This window comes from Scyliorhinus torazame, chromosome 1, assembly GCF_047496885.1.
Source record: "Scyliorhinus torazame isolate Kashiwa2021f chromosome 1, sScyTor2.1, whole genome shotgun sequence".
NCBI lineage: Eukaryota > Metazoa > Chordata > Chondrichthyes > Carcharhiniformes > Scyliorhinidae > Scyliorhinus > Scyliorhinus torazame.
In genome coordinates this window covers 169755617-169773390 of record NC_092707.1, presented here as the reverse complement: position 1 = coordinate 169773390, position 17774 = coordinate 169755617, and the positions used below count along the sequence as shown (strand labels likewise).

Below are 17774 nucleotides of genomic sequence, written 5' to 3'. Positions count from 1 at the left end.
TAGTCGCCACATTCTGGCACCTGTTTGGGTACACAGAGGGAGAACTCAGAATGTCCAATTTACCTAACAGCACGTCTTTCGGGACCTGTGGGAGGAAACCGGCGCACCCGGAGGAAACCCACACAGACACGGGGAGAACTTGCAGACTCCGCACAGGCAGTGCCCCAAGCCAGGGATCTAACCTGAGACTCTGGCTCTGTGAAGCAACAGTACTACCCATTGTGCTACCGTGCCGCCCAAGATTCCAGTGGAGCTTCCGGACAGCTACAAAGCTCCCCGTCGGGGAATTGAACCCCGATCTCCCACGTGACAGGCGGGGATACTAACCAGGAAATATCACTCTTATGAATGCATGATCTATCTGTCAATGTTATTTCTTCTGTATTATATCTGTAATATTGGTACGCAACTCCGTTGACATAATTTTCTAAATATTATGGATTGTTGTTTCAGACGCAAAGGAAAACCTAGAAGAAAAAGCAGATATAAAATACTAGATGCTACAGATGATCATGAAAGTCTGGAATTGAAGTCTAGCTCCAAGCCAGGTATTGGGATGCGAAAGAAGCGTTAAGACTTTGACTTTCAGGGGTTGACTAATTTTTTATTTCTTCTTGAGCCTTGCCAAATCATTTGGCATCCTTCATGACTAGTAGGATGCCTTCCTACTCTTAGTATTCGACCAAAGCCATTCTGTAACATGGGGTGACAGAGCCAGATCTTTTCTGCTCTCACTGAATGATACATCATGTTGGAATTCCAATGTATACAGACAAGAAGCATTTTAGTCTTGCAACACTGCAGAAATTACAAAGATAATTTGGTTCTGCCCCTCATTCACATAATATTTTGTTTTACTGAGCCCTAGTGCCCACTGCGATCTCAGAAATGATGTACTTGAGTCAGCTCTTAGTGGAGCTGACCCTAGTTTCCATTGCAAATTCTGAACTCCATGAATCTGTTGTGCCGGTTCTCCACACTTTGACGAGCTGGACTCATTTATTAGAATAGAGCTTCATTATTTAACATGTGAAGAGCAGGCATTGACGTTTCACTGCCCCCTCATCTCTTTGTTCTTCAGTTCAATAATAGCCCAGACTACGGTAATAAAAGGCTATTCTGTGCTAATTGTAAAAATGCTGAGTGATATGTTGAAGAATGAGAACCAAATTCTAATGGATATAGCTCTACAACATAAATTGCCATCCTCAGTCCAGAATGATAGATGGAATGAAAAATTGAAATGTCATCACATTGAGATGCTCTTCTGAAATTAGGATAAGGCACATTTTTGGGATAGAATACAGTGTTGCTCTGCATCTGCCCTTACCGGCATAAATGTGTGTTGCTGATCATCTGTAAAATTAAATATTTTGAATGACAGCATCAAAACTTTTCCATTTAAAAATATTTTTCAGTGAGGCAACTATTGGTCAGAGCTACCTTGATTAAAAAATGTGCACAGCAGGGATGAGAAAATCTGAAATACGGACAATAGTTTGCAAATCTCAATTGGCTTACTCAGCTGGCTGGCAGGAGCAGCAGCTTTCACCTACTTTATAAAGCTTGCATTGCAGATCCAAAATATAGAATTGGTGTAGACAGTGAGTTTGTTTCCTTCAGTTTCTTTGTACACCAGGATGTATATTCAAAGAAAATTTGCTATCCCGTGCCAGAATTTACAGCATTAGTTACAGCCCTGTTTGGAATAAGGAATTACTGCAACTTATTCTGTAGAGGGTTTTTTTTGTTGCCGATAATAAGATTTAGACAGGAATAGGTAGATGTCTCATCAACACACATCTCTCAAATACTCTTATCAGGTGAGGAGACAGTGGTATAGTGATAATGTCACCGGACTAGTAATTCAGAGAGCCAGAGGCAAATACTCTTGAGACAGAGGTTCAAATCCCACCACAGCTGGTGAAATTTAAATTCAATTATCCTGGAATATAAAACTGATCACCAGTGATGGTGACTGTGGCAACGATCATCGATTGTTTCCTTCTAGAGGAGGAAATCTGTCATCCTTATCTAGTCTGGCCTACATGTGAATCCAGATCCACAGCAATATGGTTGACTCTTAACTGCGCTCTGAAATTGCTCTGAAGTACCAAAAGATGTGCTGTTAGGTAATTTGGACATTCTGTACCCGAACAGGCGCCGGAATGTGGCGACTAGGGGCTTTTCGTAACGTCATTGCAGTGTTAATGTAAGCCTACTTGTCACAATAAAGATTATGTTTTTAAAAAAGGACAGTTCAAGTGCAATCGGGGATAGTGTGCCACCCACATCCCATGAAATAATTTTTAAAACCTTCATTTGAATAGTCGACAGTCTGCAGCCACGTCAATATAGTTCAGATTATATAAAACACTGCGAGAATTCCTCCTGTTATCTTATCTAGATTGATATGCAGAAGTTTGCACTTCTAACCTATGCGGCAATTTTGTCTCATTTCAAAGTAATATCCAGGATTTACCTTAACTATTAAATATATTAATCAGTTAGCTATTATGCTACATGAGAACCAAGTGTAGTCGTTCTAAAGGCCAGGTGATATTTGGACCAGAGCCTTTTTAATGAAAACTATACTTATTGAGAGCAGGAACTTCAATTCTCGACGGACCTCGGGACTTTTGCTTTTGCGTAGACTGGGAGTGGGCTACACATGCAGAGATCGGTATTTTCATGTTCCTTAGGCCTGGTGCACCTGTGGGGAAGGAAAAACTGTGTGAAAACCTGAGTGCATGGAAGGCCAGTGATACAGGCAACAGGATAAGGTTCCAAAGGGCGAGGAATAGGTCAAACGAAGATAGAAATTAGGAGTAAAGGCCCCTCGAGCCTTTTCCATCATTCAATTAGATCATGGCTGATCTGGTTGTACCCTCAACACACATTTTTGCCTACCCTGATAACTATTCACTGCCCTCCTTGCTTATCAAGAATTTATCTAGCTCTGCCTTAAAAATATTCAAAACTCTGCTTCCACTACCTTTTGGGGAAGAGAGTTCCAAAAACTCATGACCCTCTTGAGAGAAAACATTTCTCCTCATCTCTGAGTGACTCCTTATTTTTAAAGTGACCCCTAATTCTAGATTCTCCAATAAAGGGAAACATCCTGTCCATATCCATCTGTCAAGACCTCTCAGGATCTTAAAAGTTTCAATCAAGTCACCTCTTACTCTTTTAAACTCTAGTGGATACAAGCCTCGCCTGTTGAACCTTCCCTCATAAGACAACCCACCCATTCCTGATATTAGTCGAGTGAATCGTCTCTGAAATGCTTCCAACATATTTACATCCTCCTCGAATAAGGAGACCAATACTGTACGCAGTCCTCCAGATGTGGCCTCATCAGTGTTCTGTACAACTGAAGCATAATCTCCCTCCTTTTGTATTTCATCCCTCCCCTCCACAATAAACAACAACTTTCTATTAACTTTATTAATTACTTGCTGTACCTACATACAAGCCTTTTGTGATTCATGCATTCGAACACCCAGATCCCACTGATTCTGAGCTCTGTTTAGAAACCATGCTGTTTTTTTGTTCTTCCTGCCAAGATGGACAATTTTGCATTTTCCCATATCTTTGCCCATTCACAACCAAACTATATCTAATTATAGCCTTATTTTGTCCTCTTCACAATTTACTTTCTTACCCTACCTTTGTCATCTGAAAATTTAGCAACCATACCTCAGTCCACTCATTCAAATCATTTATATAAATTGTAAAAGGTTGAGGGCCCAGCACTCTTTGCTCACCATTCATTACATCCTACCAATCAGAAAATGATGCTCTCTCCTGTTAGCTAGCCAACGTTCTGTCCATGCCTATAATGTTACCCCCTTCCACCATGAGCTTTTATTTTCCGCAATAACCTTTGATGTGGTATCTTATCAACTTCCTTCTGGTAATCCAAATACAGTACATCCATCAGTTCCCCTTAATCCACAGCATATGTGACTCCTTCAAAAGAACACCAATAAATTGACGACACTATTTCCGTTTCATAAAACCATAATCAGTAATTCTGACTGATTACCTTGAATTTTTCTAAATACCTTGTTATAGCATCTTTAATAATAGCTTATAACATTTTCCTTATCATAGATGTTAGCCTAACTGGCCTGTAGTTCCTGCTCTCTGTCTCCCTCCCTTTTGAATAAAGGAGTTACATTTGCTATTTTCCAATCTAATGAAACCGTCCCGAATCTAGGGAATTTTGAAAAATCAATGCATCAACTATCTCACCAGCCACTTCTTTAAGACCCCAGGATGAGGTTCATCAGGACCAGTGATTTGTCAGCCCACTGCTCCATCAATTTGCTCAATACCAGTTCCCTGGTGATTGTAATTTTCCTGAATTCCTCCCTCCTTTCCATTTCCTGATTTACAGGTATTTCTGGGATGTTGCTTATATCCTCTGTGGTGAAGACTGAAGCAAAATACCTGTTCAATTAATCTGTCATCTCCTCAATTTCCATTATTAATTCCCCCAACCCCTTCTATAGGACCAACGCTCATTTTGTTAACTTTTCTTATTTAATTATCTACAGATACTCTCACTATCCGTCTCTAAATTTCATGCCAGCATTCTCTCATACTCTAATTTCCCCTCACCCCCTTCTTAATCTTGTCATTCTTTGCTGTTTTTTATTCTCTGATCAATTTTCTGACCGGTCACCTGTCTTTTTACAATTATATGCTTTTTCTTTAAGTTTGATACAGTCTTTAACTTTTTTAGTTAACCATGGATGGTAGTCCTCCCTTTGAATAGATATATTCCAATGAGAAAGAAAAATTCCATGTACTCTAAAATATCCTTTTAAATCTCGGCCACTGCATCTCAATTGACCTATCCCTCAACTTTATTTGCCAATTTACTTTAGCTAGCTCCGCTTTCATGCCCTCATAATTGCCATTTTTAAGTTTAATAGAGTAGTCTTGGACCCACTCACCTTTTCCTCAAACTGAATATAAAATTCAATCATATTTTGATCGCTGCCACCTAGGGGTGCCTTCACTGAGACTATCAATTACTCCTATCTCGTCATAGAATACCGGGTCTAGTAGAGCTTGCTCTCTCGTTGGCTCCAGAACGTGCTGTTTTACGAAACTATCCCAAGACGACGTGTCTTTATTGGGTGGTGGGATTTTCCCCCAAAATGACTCATTTTGGGTGAGAAAATTGGTGATATTTGTGATGGCACACAGTGGTGTGATCTGGATCGCGATCTTCAGCCATTTAGTAAAACAATTTTCTCTACACCTGAAACACGCCACACCTGAGTTGCCAGGCATCTTATTCGTACTGGTGAGGGACAGCTATGCACAGCAATCACTGGGGCACTACATTTAAATGGATTCTCAGTACTCCCTTTCAGTCAAGCTAGGAGGATGGCAGGAAGAAGACCCAATCCTCGGTTCGCGGAGGCGGCCCTCACCAGTCTTAATGATGTCATGGAGGAGAGGTGAGCCACTATGTACCCACGTGTTGGCAAGTGACCCCTGAGCAATGTCACCAATACCTCCTGGGAGGTGGTTGCAGCAGCTGAGAGTGCAAACAGTACTAAAAAAAGATGAATGACCTCCTACATGGGTGAGTTACCGCCTGTCTCTCCCGGCATACATGTCTTCTGTCACCCCAGAAAGTCACTGCCAACCCACTTGCTTCCACCTCGCAGCCTCCCATCCTTCCAGCATCCTCCTCAAAGTCCCACAACACTCCTTATCACAACCCTTTTCTGCCTAGACGTGGTACCCATGAACGCCAGTTGTCTTCAATCCAGCTCACAATGTTCCCTTGTATGTCCCACAGGAGAAGATAGCCCACAACAGAAGGGAATGGGAGAAGACAGGTGAACATAGAACATTACAGCGCAGTACAGGCCCTTCGGCACTTGATGTTGCGCCGACCTGTGAAACCACTCTAAAGCCCATCTACACTAGTCCCTTATCATCCATATGTCTTTCCAATGACCATTTGAATGCCCTTAGTGTTGGCGAGTCCACTACTATTGCAGACAGGGCATTCCACGCCCTTACTACTCTCTGAGTAAAGAACCTACCTCTGACATCTGTCTTATATCTATCTCCCCTCAATTTAAAGCTATGTCTCCTCGAGCTAGACCACCATCCGAGGAAAAAGGCTCTCACTGTCCACCCTATCTAATCCTCTGATCATCTTGTATGCCTCAATTAAGTCACCTCTTGACCTTCTCTCTAACGAAAACAGCCTCAAGTCTCTCAGCCTTTCCACATAAGATCTTCCCTCCATACCAGGCAATATTCTGATAAATCTCCTCTGCACCCTTTCCAATGCTTCCACATCCTTCCTATAATGCGGCGACCAGAATTTCACGCAATACTCCAAATGCGGCCACAGCAGAAGAAAGAAGAAGACCCCCAAGACCTCTGAACGGGACCCCCCTGCAGCTGGCTAGCGGATACTTTCCCCTTGTTAACTGAGGTACAACATGGAGAGGGATACTCACCTCCTTCCTCCCTCTGAGTCAATGGTGCCAGGCCCCTGTTTTTAAAGGTAGTAATTTGCACCCAAGTGACATCACGTTGATGGGCGGTTAGATTCTGTGAATTTGACGTTCACCTCACTAATGGCATTCAAATCAGGTTCTCTGATCAGGGCGTTAATCTGATTGTGTGTCATCGAGGGAGGCCTGGGAACATCACAATCTGAAATCTCACCAGTGCAAATCCCGTTTTTTGCCTCTCGTGAGAGTTAGCAGCCATAACAGGATTTGCGCCTGCAGCAAACTAGCCCTGGAACATTTGCCCAACGATTCTTATCTCAACCCAAACTGCTTCTACATCCTGGTTTCCTGAACCTAGGTAATCCCTTTCTAATGTACTAATACCATAATTACAAGTCATCGTTCGGTTAAAAGAGAGGAGAGAAATTGGCTCCAAACACACACAGGGCTGCAAGGAGCAGACTTTAAGTGAAACGGGTTAGTGACCGCACACCATTGGGGCAAGGATTGAGCAGTAGCATTCGACTCAACACAGCAGGTTATCTGAAGTTTTGCTTGTGATTTGGTGTTTGAATGCATACTCGGCAATCCAGGTGAATGGAATCTTGGGCGACGATATTGAAACCCTGTAAGGTGGGCCATCGCTGGTGCCGTCAGAGTCTGATAATAGAAGATGGCGCAGGAGAAGCTGTGGAAATACGAGAAGGCAGCGGAAGGTCGGTGACCCTGTGCGGTGGCCATTGGGCCAAAGGCACTTCCTTTGGAGCAGTGTGTTTTGCTCGACGTGGCAGAAGATCTGAAATTGTGCTTGTGATTTGGTACTTTGAGTGCATACTCGGGAATCCAGGGGAACGGAATCCCAGGAGGTGAAATTGAAACTCTGTTAGTTGGACCATTGTTGATGCCCTCCAAGTTGGAGTGGAGTGAGTTCCAAGACAAAATCTTCAAAGGTGAAGACTAGAATCTCTTGTGAGAGAGCGAGACGAAGAGTAGCATTGAGATTGGTTGACTGTGTTACTGACATCTGGGTGGGTTGTTGAGAAATCTGCAGACTCTGTCTTGGTCACATTTGCGATTAATTGTGCAGTGTGGTGTGTTTGACCACAATCTGCCTGTAACTTCACATGTATCTCTCATTATATGAGAATATGATATTGTAAATTGTTTTAACTTTCTAACCTGATGTAGTAAAGTTTATTTTGTTTGTTCAAAATTTGTAGAATCTTGTGGCTTTTTCTATTAGTTTGTCTACTTTAAACAAAAAAGGATCATACTGACAAATTTTGGGAATCTGATCTTGGATCAAAGCAGCATGCAAACATCATTTAATCCCCATTTAAAAGTTATACATTCTTCCCTTATTTTTAAATGGATAAAGGTACAGAAACAAGAGCACATAGCAGATTTCCTGTCATTAATGGGTTGACTAGCTGTTGTTGCACCTACTGTACTCAATGAAAAAGCAAATTAAACTGATCACAGTTAAACTGATTGGTGTATTTTTGCTGAGGCCAGAACTCCATGGACAATCATTTCAGCTGGAACAAGGCAGAATTAAGATTCAGAAATAAAAATCAGCACGGTGGTGCAATGGTTAACCCCACTGCCTCACGGCGCCAAAGTCCCAGGTTCGATCCCGGCTCTGGGTCACTGTCCGTGTGGAGTTTGCACATTCTCCCCGTGTCTGCGTGGGTTTCACCCCCACAACCCAAAGATATGCAGGCTTGGTGGATTGACCACGGTAAAATTGTCCCTTAATTGGAAAAAGTACATTGGGTACTCTAAATTAAAAAAAAAAAAAAGATTCAGAAATAAAATACTGTAGATGCTGGAAATCTGAAATGTAGACAAAAATGCTGGGAATACTCAGCAGTTTGGCAGAATATAGGGAGAAAGAAACAAAGTTAATATTTCAAGTTGATGACCTTTCAGCATTACTAAGATACAGATCTGGGAAATCCTTCCTGCCTTTACCCAATCACAGGAACAATATATGGGACAGGTTTATGGTATTGGCAAGGATGTTTAAGCAGCAGCTGATTCAGTCTGAGCCACTTCATTGTTTTGGGACATAGCAGTACCTGATCGCTCTGCCTGAAATCCCACTAAGGCTGTAATCAGCGAGTTTGAAACAAATTTATAATCTTTGGCTCTGACTCAAGCCACTAGGCCCAAGAGAATTACTTTACTTATAACAACTAGCATTTTATATATTGCCTTTACAGTAGAAAAACATCCAAGCTGCTTCACAGAAACTTAATCAAGCAAAAACTGATACCAAGCCAAAGAAAAAGACATCCGGGTGTTGATTAATGGCTTTGATAAGAAGTTGAACTTTAAGAATCTTAATGGAGGGGAGGTAGGGCTTAGGGTGGGAGTTCCAGAGCTTCGGGCTGAGACACATGAAAGTGTAGCCAACAATACTGAGGTGAAAGAAGCAGCACATAGTACTGGAGGAAAACAAAATTCACGTTAGGTTGGAGGATGAGAGGATTACAGGGATAATGATGGGTGATTTGATATAAAAGCATTTGGATGCAATACAAAGATGAGAATTTTAAATTTGGAGTTTTGGGAACTGGGAGGCCAAATAAGTCGAGGCATGACTGAGGCATAGATTAGGGTTTCGGTAGTTGGGTTAAAACAGTGCAAAAACTGACATTGCCCCAGATTAAGTTTTTTGATGAAGAGATTGTGTTTGGAAGCTAAACTCAGGAGTCTGTTAGGATACCAGACAAGAACCCCAAACGTTTTTGTTCAATTTGTAAAACTGAGAGGAAAGGACACTTCACCCCAGGAGTGATGACTCTGACCAATCGATATCTTGTATGTTAAAACATGCTTTAATTTAAACACCAAATTAACCACATTAACATTAAAGAAATAGCTTTACCATTATCAGTTAAACAGTTCTTAAACAAAACGAAAATGTGAACTTGCGTCTATATCTGCTACTAACTCCAATTAAGCAAACATTTGTTTATCTGACAATGTCTCCTTGGGTGGCTTGGGCTTGGTATCTTGTTTTGTTTTACTGTTCCTGTGAGGTGCTTTGGGATGTTTTATTACATAAAATTTGCTACATAAATATAAATTGTTGTATAGGGGCAGCACAGTAGCATTGTGGATAGCACAATTGCTTCACAGCTCCAGGGTCCCAGGTTCGATTCCAGCTTGGGTCACTGTCTGTGCGGAGTCTGCACATCTTCCCCGTGTGTGCGTGGGTTTCCTCCGGGTGCTCCGGTTTCCCCCCACAGTCCAAAGATGTGCAGGTTAGGTGGATTGGCCATGATAAATTGCCCTTAGTGTCCAAAATTGCCCATAGTGTTGGGTGGGGTTACTGGGTTATGGGGATGGGGTGGAGATGTTGACCTTGGGTAGGGTGCTCTCTCCAAGAGCCGGTGCAGACTCGATGGGCCGAATGGCCTCCTGCACTGTAAATTCTATGATAATCTATGAAATATAATCTATGATAATCTATGAAATATCAATTTCTTACATTCATCACAAGTCAAATAGAATGTGAACGGTGTAGTTCAATAAGAAATACTGGCCAACAAGAGGGGTCTATTGGAGGGGTGATAGGCCTTTATTGCATGGGCCATAAACTATGGGTTGGAAATTTCAGAAGGGATTTATACCTGGTCTTGACTGCGAAGGCCTTTTATGGACATGCACGGCGGGCTGTCCCAGGGAACTCTGCTTCCCCAATTTGTGCCATTGATATTTGGGGTGTGCAAAATATATTTCTCTAGCCCTCCCTGACTGGGCTATAAGGTCTAGTCTAAACAAGGTAGAAGCCCAGTGGAACAGCATTCCAGCCTATTTAATAAGTTCTCTTCCCCACCTCCATCCACACAAAAATGGGATTTGAGCCTTTCCCAACCTCTGAAATATTCAATATTTAACAGGGATAAAGAAAATTTAACTATCCACAAATACGGGGGATCCTGGTATTTGAATTGAATTGCAGGGCAAATACTTGATGTGTAAAATGTCTATTATAATAATGCGCATATATCAAGTTGAGTCCCTTCTTCAGATTATTTTGTTACATTTGTTTATGCCCTCAGGAGCTGGGGCTCTTAAATTTTGCTCTTATAAACATGAAGATGCTCCTCCTATATTCATTTTGGTCATTTATTATTCTTAATGAACGTTCAACGTTCAGAGTCTTTGTTGATATATTCAGATTTACTATAGTGCATTCCTACTTCAGCTGATCAGCCAAAGGAACACAGATAATAGTGAATTTGTCACTGACATCACGTTATCTACAAAATGGGGCTAGGCTGTCGGCGAATAGGAAAATGCAGCTGCTGACTGTTAAACTGTGACCTTGGTGTGGTAGTTACTTTGCTTAAATTTCTAAAATTCTATTTTCCATTACCAAGTAAGTGTTATCATCAAACTAATGGCAATTACACCAATTGCCGACTAAGATGTTCTTTCAGGGTGGTTCTTTCAAGCTGATACTTCCATCCCCACTCTGAATTGCAGTATTGCTGATAAATGTTTCATTGTAGTTGGCAGGCTGAAAGCTCCAGCACAGAACACCAGCTTAATGGTTTCAGAATCTGAACTTGACAGTGATGAAGCTATCTTCACTTGGCCAGACAGAGAGAAAGGGAAGTTACTGCGAAACCAGAATGGATCAATTCACAATGGCCAGGTCGTTCAGAAAATCAAGAAGCAAAGGGAAGAAATCCTATAACTGGAACCTAGCTGCCAGATTTGTAGAAGCTATAGATCTAGGGGAGAAACCGTCTCCCAGTATTATCTCTGCACAGTAAAATGAAGATTGATCTGAAGCAATAGTGACTGTTGTGCTGCATGCAGAGTGTACACAATCCTCGTGAAATGAGTCAGTTCAGCAGTCTCATGCTTAAACTGTTCCACTTGTGTGAGATTATCGGAACTGGTTCCTCACTTGAAGGCCAAAAAAGAGACTCGGGAGGGGTGCAAATTGGCCAAAATATAACTTTGCATTCATTAATTTGGAAAGCTGAAGCATCGAGTGCAGCCCTGTCTGCAGTATTGTGGTTCTGACGTCCTGTGTTTCCTGTCAGATGTCCACGGGAAATCTTTTTTTAAAAATCTTGAAGCCAAAAATGTGATGTGGGAACACACTGGATGTCTTGTGAACTTTTACCATTTTACCTGAGGCTTGGATATGACCATTTCCTTCAGTTCAGCAACTGTATAAATCTGCTGAAACCCATGGAAAGCTGAATACTGTGAAACTAAGCACTGACCTATAATTCTGGAAATGTTGTGAAGAACGTCTACCTTTCTCCTGTTGAAGAATTGTCATGCAGGTGGACACAAAGGGATTTTTTGGTCCTCGCCTGTTGTTATTTAGAGTGAGTTGACTCCTGTGCAGAAATGTTCCACATCCAGTGATGACCCTGGATCATTTTAGTTTTATAAAAAAATAATTCTCACTACTGATTTTTTTTTTGTGTATTAATATTGGGAATGTGTTGGTTTAAAACCTTTTATTAGTGTGAAGTATTAATTGGGTGTTTTTAATTTATTCTTTGGGAATGAACTGCTTTGCAATGTGATTCCCTTCCACTGAATGTAGGTCTTTATCTGTTGCTGATTTGTTTTTCCTTTATTAAAAACAGTGTCTTCCTTTTAAATACTCTAGCACCTGACTTCATATCTTGATACTGGTGAACGGTCCAATTGGTGATAATTTAATATGACAAATAAATGGTGTAATGAGCAAGGTGTTAGCGACACCTCCCGCCCCTTCCCCCGCCTAGTGCCTTCCAGAAATAGAAATATTTTAACCGTTTTTGAAATGTATCTGTTGTCCACGAGCAAAGCAAAATGCTGTGCTACTGATAATTAAATAAAAAAGGTTTTAAAGGAACTACGTACCATAATTTAAAATGGCAAAACATTGAAAAATTTGATAACTGGATCAGTTTTCGATAATGTGTCCAAAAGCAAAAAAAAAACCTTTAAATAATTTTGTCAATCTGATCTTTCATCATTGGCAAGACTGCACTATTAAATAAGGACTACAAGCAGCCAAGTTTTCTCATGCTGTATTATCATTTTTTTAAATGTTACTGGGTACTGCTGTAAGTAAACATTCTAGCAATTATTTCAGGGTAATATACCCAAAAGAATTGCATGCTAAAACAATTCCTGTAAAAATAATGATGTAAATTGGATTGTGTCTGAATTATAATAGTGAGTGACGTACTCTCTCGAAGAAAAATTGAAACCAAATTCAGAATCTGATATCAATGCCTTTTGGGCATATTTGCAGAATTTTTGGAGCATCTATGCACTAAGCTGCTCAGCTGGTTTAAAAAGACATGGGTGGGGTTCATGCAGGCTTAGCGAATTAAATGCATCAAGTGGTGTGCTACTGATATTCCAGTTCTTGTGAAAACTTGCCTAAGTTACCTTCTGGGAAAGGGAAAATTATCCAAGCATTCATTCCTGCTGGAAAAGCACATATGTATTGATTGGACTGAACTTAGCGATGATACCTTGAGCTGTCGTGTAGCCTGCTTGTGCATAACAAATGGCTACCTGAGTAATATACCCAAAAGGTTGCTGGCATCAATTGAATTATATTATAACATGATTCATTGACTTCAGGAAACAATGCATGCTCAGGAGGAAATTTCAATGAACTGGTCACCCAAGCCTGCTATTGTTCATCTTTCTGTGGCAATTGAGTGCAATGAGAGAAGGCCTAGAAACTAATATTTAGGATGGAAAGAACTTTCATTAACTTGATGTCCCAAAGCACTTTCATGGTCAATTTAATATTTTTCCAGTGCACACACCGTTGTAGTATGGGGAAACATTGCCAGCCAATTGTCCACAAATACGTATCACAAAACAACAATGGGATAAATTGCTACTTGGTATTACAGAACTGGAACCAAATGAGAGACCGGTTATCAAAGCTTTTCATCCTGTAGTCTTGGGGGAAAAAATTTTTAATGAAAAAAATATATTGATGAGATAAATATTCAGATTTAGGAGAACTCTGCTTATCATCACAAAATGCTGTATTATCTTTTACACAACTTGAGGGGCAGGTGGGACTTTAGTTTAAAAACGCATCTAAAAGATGGCATCCTTGACAGTACAGCACTCGGTCAGCACTGTACTGATGTGTCTGGGCTAATTCTGTCCTCAATTCTCTGGAATGTCTTTTGAGCCATGGTTGGCAGCACTGCTATCCGTTTACCATTAAGTGTGGGCGGGAAGAAGTGGATCAATAGTTTCAAAACAAATTTGTACTTTGATTTAGCACATGCCTGAAGAAGGTAACTAGCAGACCTATATGAAATATACGTTTTAATTGATTAAATTTAGTGGGATATAGCAAACCACAATTATTTGTATTCATCCTCTACCAAGTTACCAGAAATAGCTTTTCTCCAGGTGGGGTTGATGGGAGAGCAGTTTGAATTGGCTAACAGATTAGCATTGAACCTTCTCATCCTTTATATGAAACACCCCTTTGAGTAAGCCACAGAGTAGCACAGAAAGACATCAGTCCATTTATCGTTTTTCCAGCAGATGTAGGACATTTGGACAAATTTTTTTTTTTTTTTTTTGAACAGCACTTATCATTTTACAGTAAACTTGCGGGAAATTAGTCTTATGGGCATGTAGATATTTCACGAAAATTCACACCCAACCAGATTTGAAGTAAAGTCTTTTGTATTTCACTTGGAGAGATGGAATGGTGATCATGAAGTACTCTTGAACACCCAGTATCTGAACCCATGTACATGAAAGTAAACTTGCACTAAAAGGGATACTTGGGAATTAACCATTCATTGCATATATGCATCGAGTAAATTTACACCGTTGTATGGAATGACAACAATTGTATCGTTCACCATTTTGTGTATAGCATTACATTGTATTGGATAGTTGCACTATGCACCAGCGTCTGTCACTGGAGAAATTTGACTGAGCTCAGCGGGTTTTTTGTTCCGTGAAGCACAAGTTGTGCTTTCAAAAGTAATTGGCTAGTTTCTGGGAATAAGCAGCTGATCAGTTAAAGTAAGGATTTTTTTTTTAAAGTAACAAGCTCTCAAATAGTTAAATTTTGCCAATGCCTGAGGTTTATTTTCCAAAACTAAAAAACATCTGTTTTAATTTTTAGAAATGGTTAGCTCCTTCATTGGCATTTTATGTTTACTGAGCAGGCATCCAGCAAGGCCTGATTGATGTGACATTGCATAATGTTATGGGGAAATAACAGCGGATTGTGGATTGAATTTTCCAGTAAAATGCCATCTTGATGCCTTGTCATTTGATTTCAATTTATTAATGTTTTCATTATGAATTATCAAAATTATTTTCCAATATATATGTTGTGGCCTGTCATAGAATTTACAGTGCAGAAGGGGGCCATTCACCCATCGAGTCTGCACAAGCCCTTGGAAAAAACACCCCACACCTCCACCCTATCCCTGGAACCCAGTAACCCCACCTAACCTTTTTGGACACTAAGGGCAATTTAGCATGGCCAATTGACCTAACCTGCACATAGTTGGACTGCGGGAGGAAACCAGAGCACCCGGAGGAAACCCACGCAGACACTGGGAGAACGTACAAACTGCAACAGACAGTGACCCAAGCTGGGAATCGAACCTGGGACCCTGGAGTTGTGAAGCAACTGTGCTAACCACTGTACTCCCATGCTGCCCGTCATACAAATAATATCTCATGAGGGATGACAATAAAGATTATCCACTCAACCTCGCATGTGGAGATATTGAGTTTGGCTGCGCTGATAGCTGACATTCTCCACAGAATTTTCTTTTTGCCTGGGTATTGATTTTTTTTTTTAAGTATAGATGTGCATCGGTACTAAATTTATATCTCGGTAACAGTACTCCATTCCCTCATTAATTTAGATGGTCTATGCAAAGATGAAAGGGTAGAATTCTACCCTATGTTATTTGTATAAAGGGTCGAGGAAATAGATTTTAACATCATATTCCAGCAACATTTTGTCAGACTCATGTAAAGGCTCATGCTAGTAAAGGAATTAACGATCTTCGTGAACGGTTTTGATGCCTAAAGCTAATTTTTTTAATTGTTTGAGGCAGGTTGAATGGAACTGCGACAATTGCAAAGAAATCCACATTACACGTGAAAGCCAAATTTCAGAACTTTCTAACCCTTAATTTCCCATTTTTTATTATGTTGTACCCAGTTGTCCAAATGTTCTTAAGACTGCTACTGATTTTTAAAAAATGACTGCTGTCATTAGCCACCTATTGGATTTCTGCATAGAAGGCTACAGACCAAGTGCTGGAAAATGAGATTTGAATAGATAATTGCTTGATGGCCGGCGCAGACATGATGAACCGAAGGGCCTCTTTCTGTGCTGTAAAACTGTATTTTTCTAGTTTAAAACATTTCTTACTTGCATGCAGCAATCAAAGGTTTTGTTGTCCATTGGCTGTTTAGATACCAATAGACTTTTATTCAATAGAAATATTGCATCATTATATTGCATCATTTGTATAGAGTGAAACATCTCATAAAATTTAAGCCAGAAGCTTAAAAACATAGTTATCGCACATGACTTAATTCAATTAAACCCAGATTTCTTATTTTATCAGTACATTACAGCTGAATAATACGAGGGATAGGGGGCAGAGGTGGCACCCCTCCCCCCGCCGTGGATAGACATGATCAACACTGATCTGCCCCACAAAGTGGTGCTGGGCAGACTTAACCCCCCCCTCACTGGGGCAGATGTCCCACCCACTGAAGCTGCTAGCCAATTTGTTTGATCATCAGCTCCATCAGTCCTGGTAGTACCAGTGGCAACTGCCAGGACTACAGCAGGAGAAGATGATCAAGGCCCATGGATTTCAGGAGCAGGTAAGACTTGGGCCAGGAAGATTTGGGTAGGTTAAGGAGAGGGGCTTTGGAGAGCCGTGTTGAGGCTGAGGGTTCAAGGGAGGGAGTGGATAGAGGAACGTAGGGAGGGGGGGGGTTCAACCTGAGGGGACTGCTCAGTGATCTGCAATGGGCAGCCCCCCGAGAGTGAAGCATCTAATTTTAAAAATCAGGCTTCCTGCTTCTGCCTGGCTGGCCATGCTAAACCTTTTATGGCGTGGGCAGCATATCCGGTTCAATTGGCTTGATAACGAACCTAATTGACCCTCAATTATTCATTTAAATATGGTGGGCGGGTTGTCGACTTTGGTACCTGCCTGCCCCAAGGTATTATCGGGGCTAACTCAAGGGTAGTTGGGATGGGCCCTGTCCTAATTTACTTGCTCCCCCCCCTCCCTCCACTCCCACACACACATACAGCAGGAACATGTTTGCCGGGGACACATAAAATTTAGCCCTCTCTTTCTCAGCAAAGGTCGCTGGCTTGTTGTGATTTGAAAATAACACACTGAATAATAATAATCGCTTATTGTCACAAGTAGACTTCAATGAAGTTACTGTGAGAAGCCCCTTGTCGTCACATTCCGCACCTGTTCGAAGAGGCCGGTACGGGAATTGAACCCGCACTGCTGGCATTATTCTGCATTGCAAGCCAGCTATTTTGCCCTGTGCTAAACGAATGGAAGGTAAATTGAGAATTAACAATTAAAACATTTTAATCAGTCCTGAAAAAAGATGGATGACAGGGATATAGAAAATGGAGGTTCAGGGTTGAGAACAGCTATTAAATTTAGCATTCGTGTATTTGCCCTGGTTCTATTGAAACTGCTTCAAAACAATTATTTTAAAGCTATGGTCTCCTTTCATTAAATTGTGTCAACCAAATATTTCTGATTGAGCCAAATTTGAAACTTGATGTAAAATTTGTTTTGTATGAATTCATGTCTGTAACTGCATTTTTTTATTAAAGAGTGTTAGTCTTCGTACTGCGATCTGGATAAAATCTAGTATGCCCTGCTTTGAAATTCTCTTTTCTGCCAATAAATGAGCCATTCAATTTTCAGGTGTTTTTATACTGGAAAATGTTTAATCTTTCAACTGCTCATAATCTTGTATCATGTGTGGTTCAAGTTAGCACGATGTATGTAATCAACGGGACTGTTTTATATCGCAAGGTTACCATTGTTTAATGCGTAGTCTTATTTTGGAGGACATTCTGTGCAGTGGAGTATTCTAGGCTGAATTCTAATATGTACCACAGGTAAATTGAAAAAAACAATGGAGCAGTCAGGAATACCACACACGAGCATTACCAAACTGCACATCATTGCCCCTCGAATGAGAACAAAAGGGCGTGATCAACGGCCA

General features: G+C 40.8%; 1 protein-coding gene across 4 annotated transcripts in view; it reads left to right on the top strand.

Annotated features, from left to right (window-relative positions):
- LOC140416604 (dyslexia-associated protein KIAA0319-like protein) overlaps positions 1-17467 on the top strand; it is a 142085-nt gene extending 124618 nt beyond the window's left edge. For all 4 annotated transcript variants that reach the window (XM_072501139.1, XM_072501141.1, XM_072501138.1 and 1 more), the window contains 2 exons: positions 454-548; positions 11024-17467. In XM_072501139.1, the coding sequence (XP_072357240.1) occupies positions 454-548; positions 11024-11211 (283 nt within the window). In that variant the 3' untranslated portion in view covers positions 11212-17467. The remainder of the gene's footprint in view (positions 1-453; positions 549-11023) is intronic.
- Positions 17468-17774: the final 307 nt, after the last annotated feature.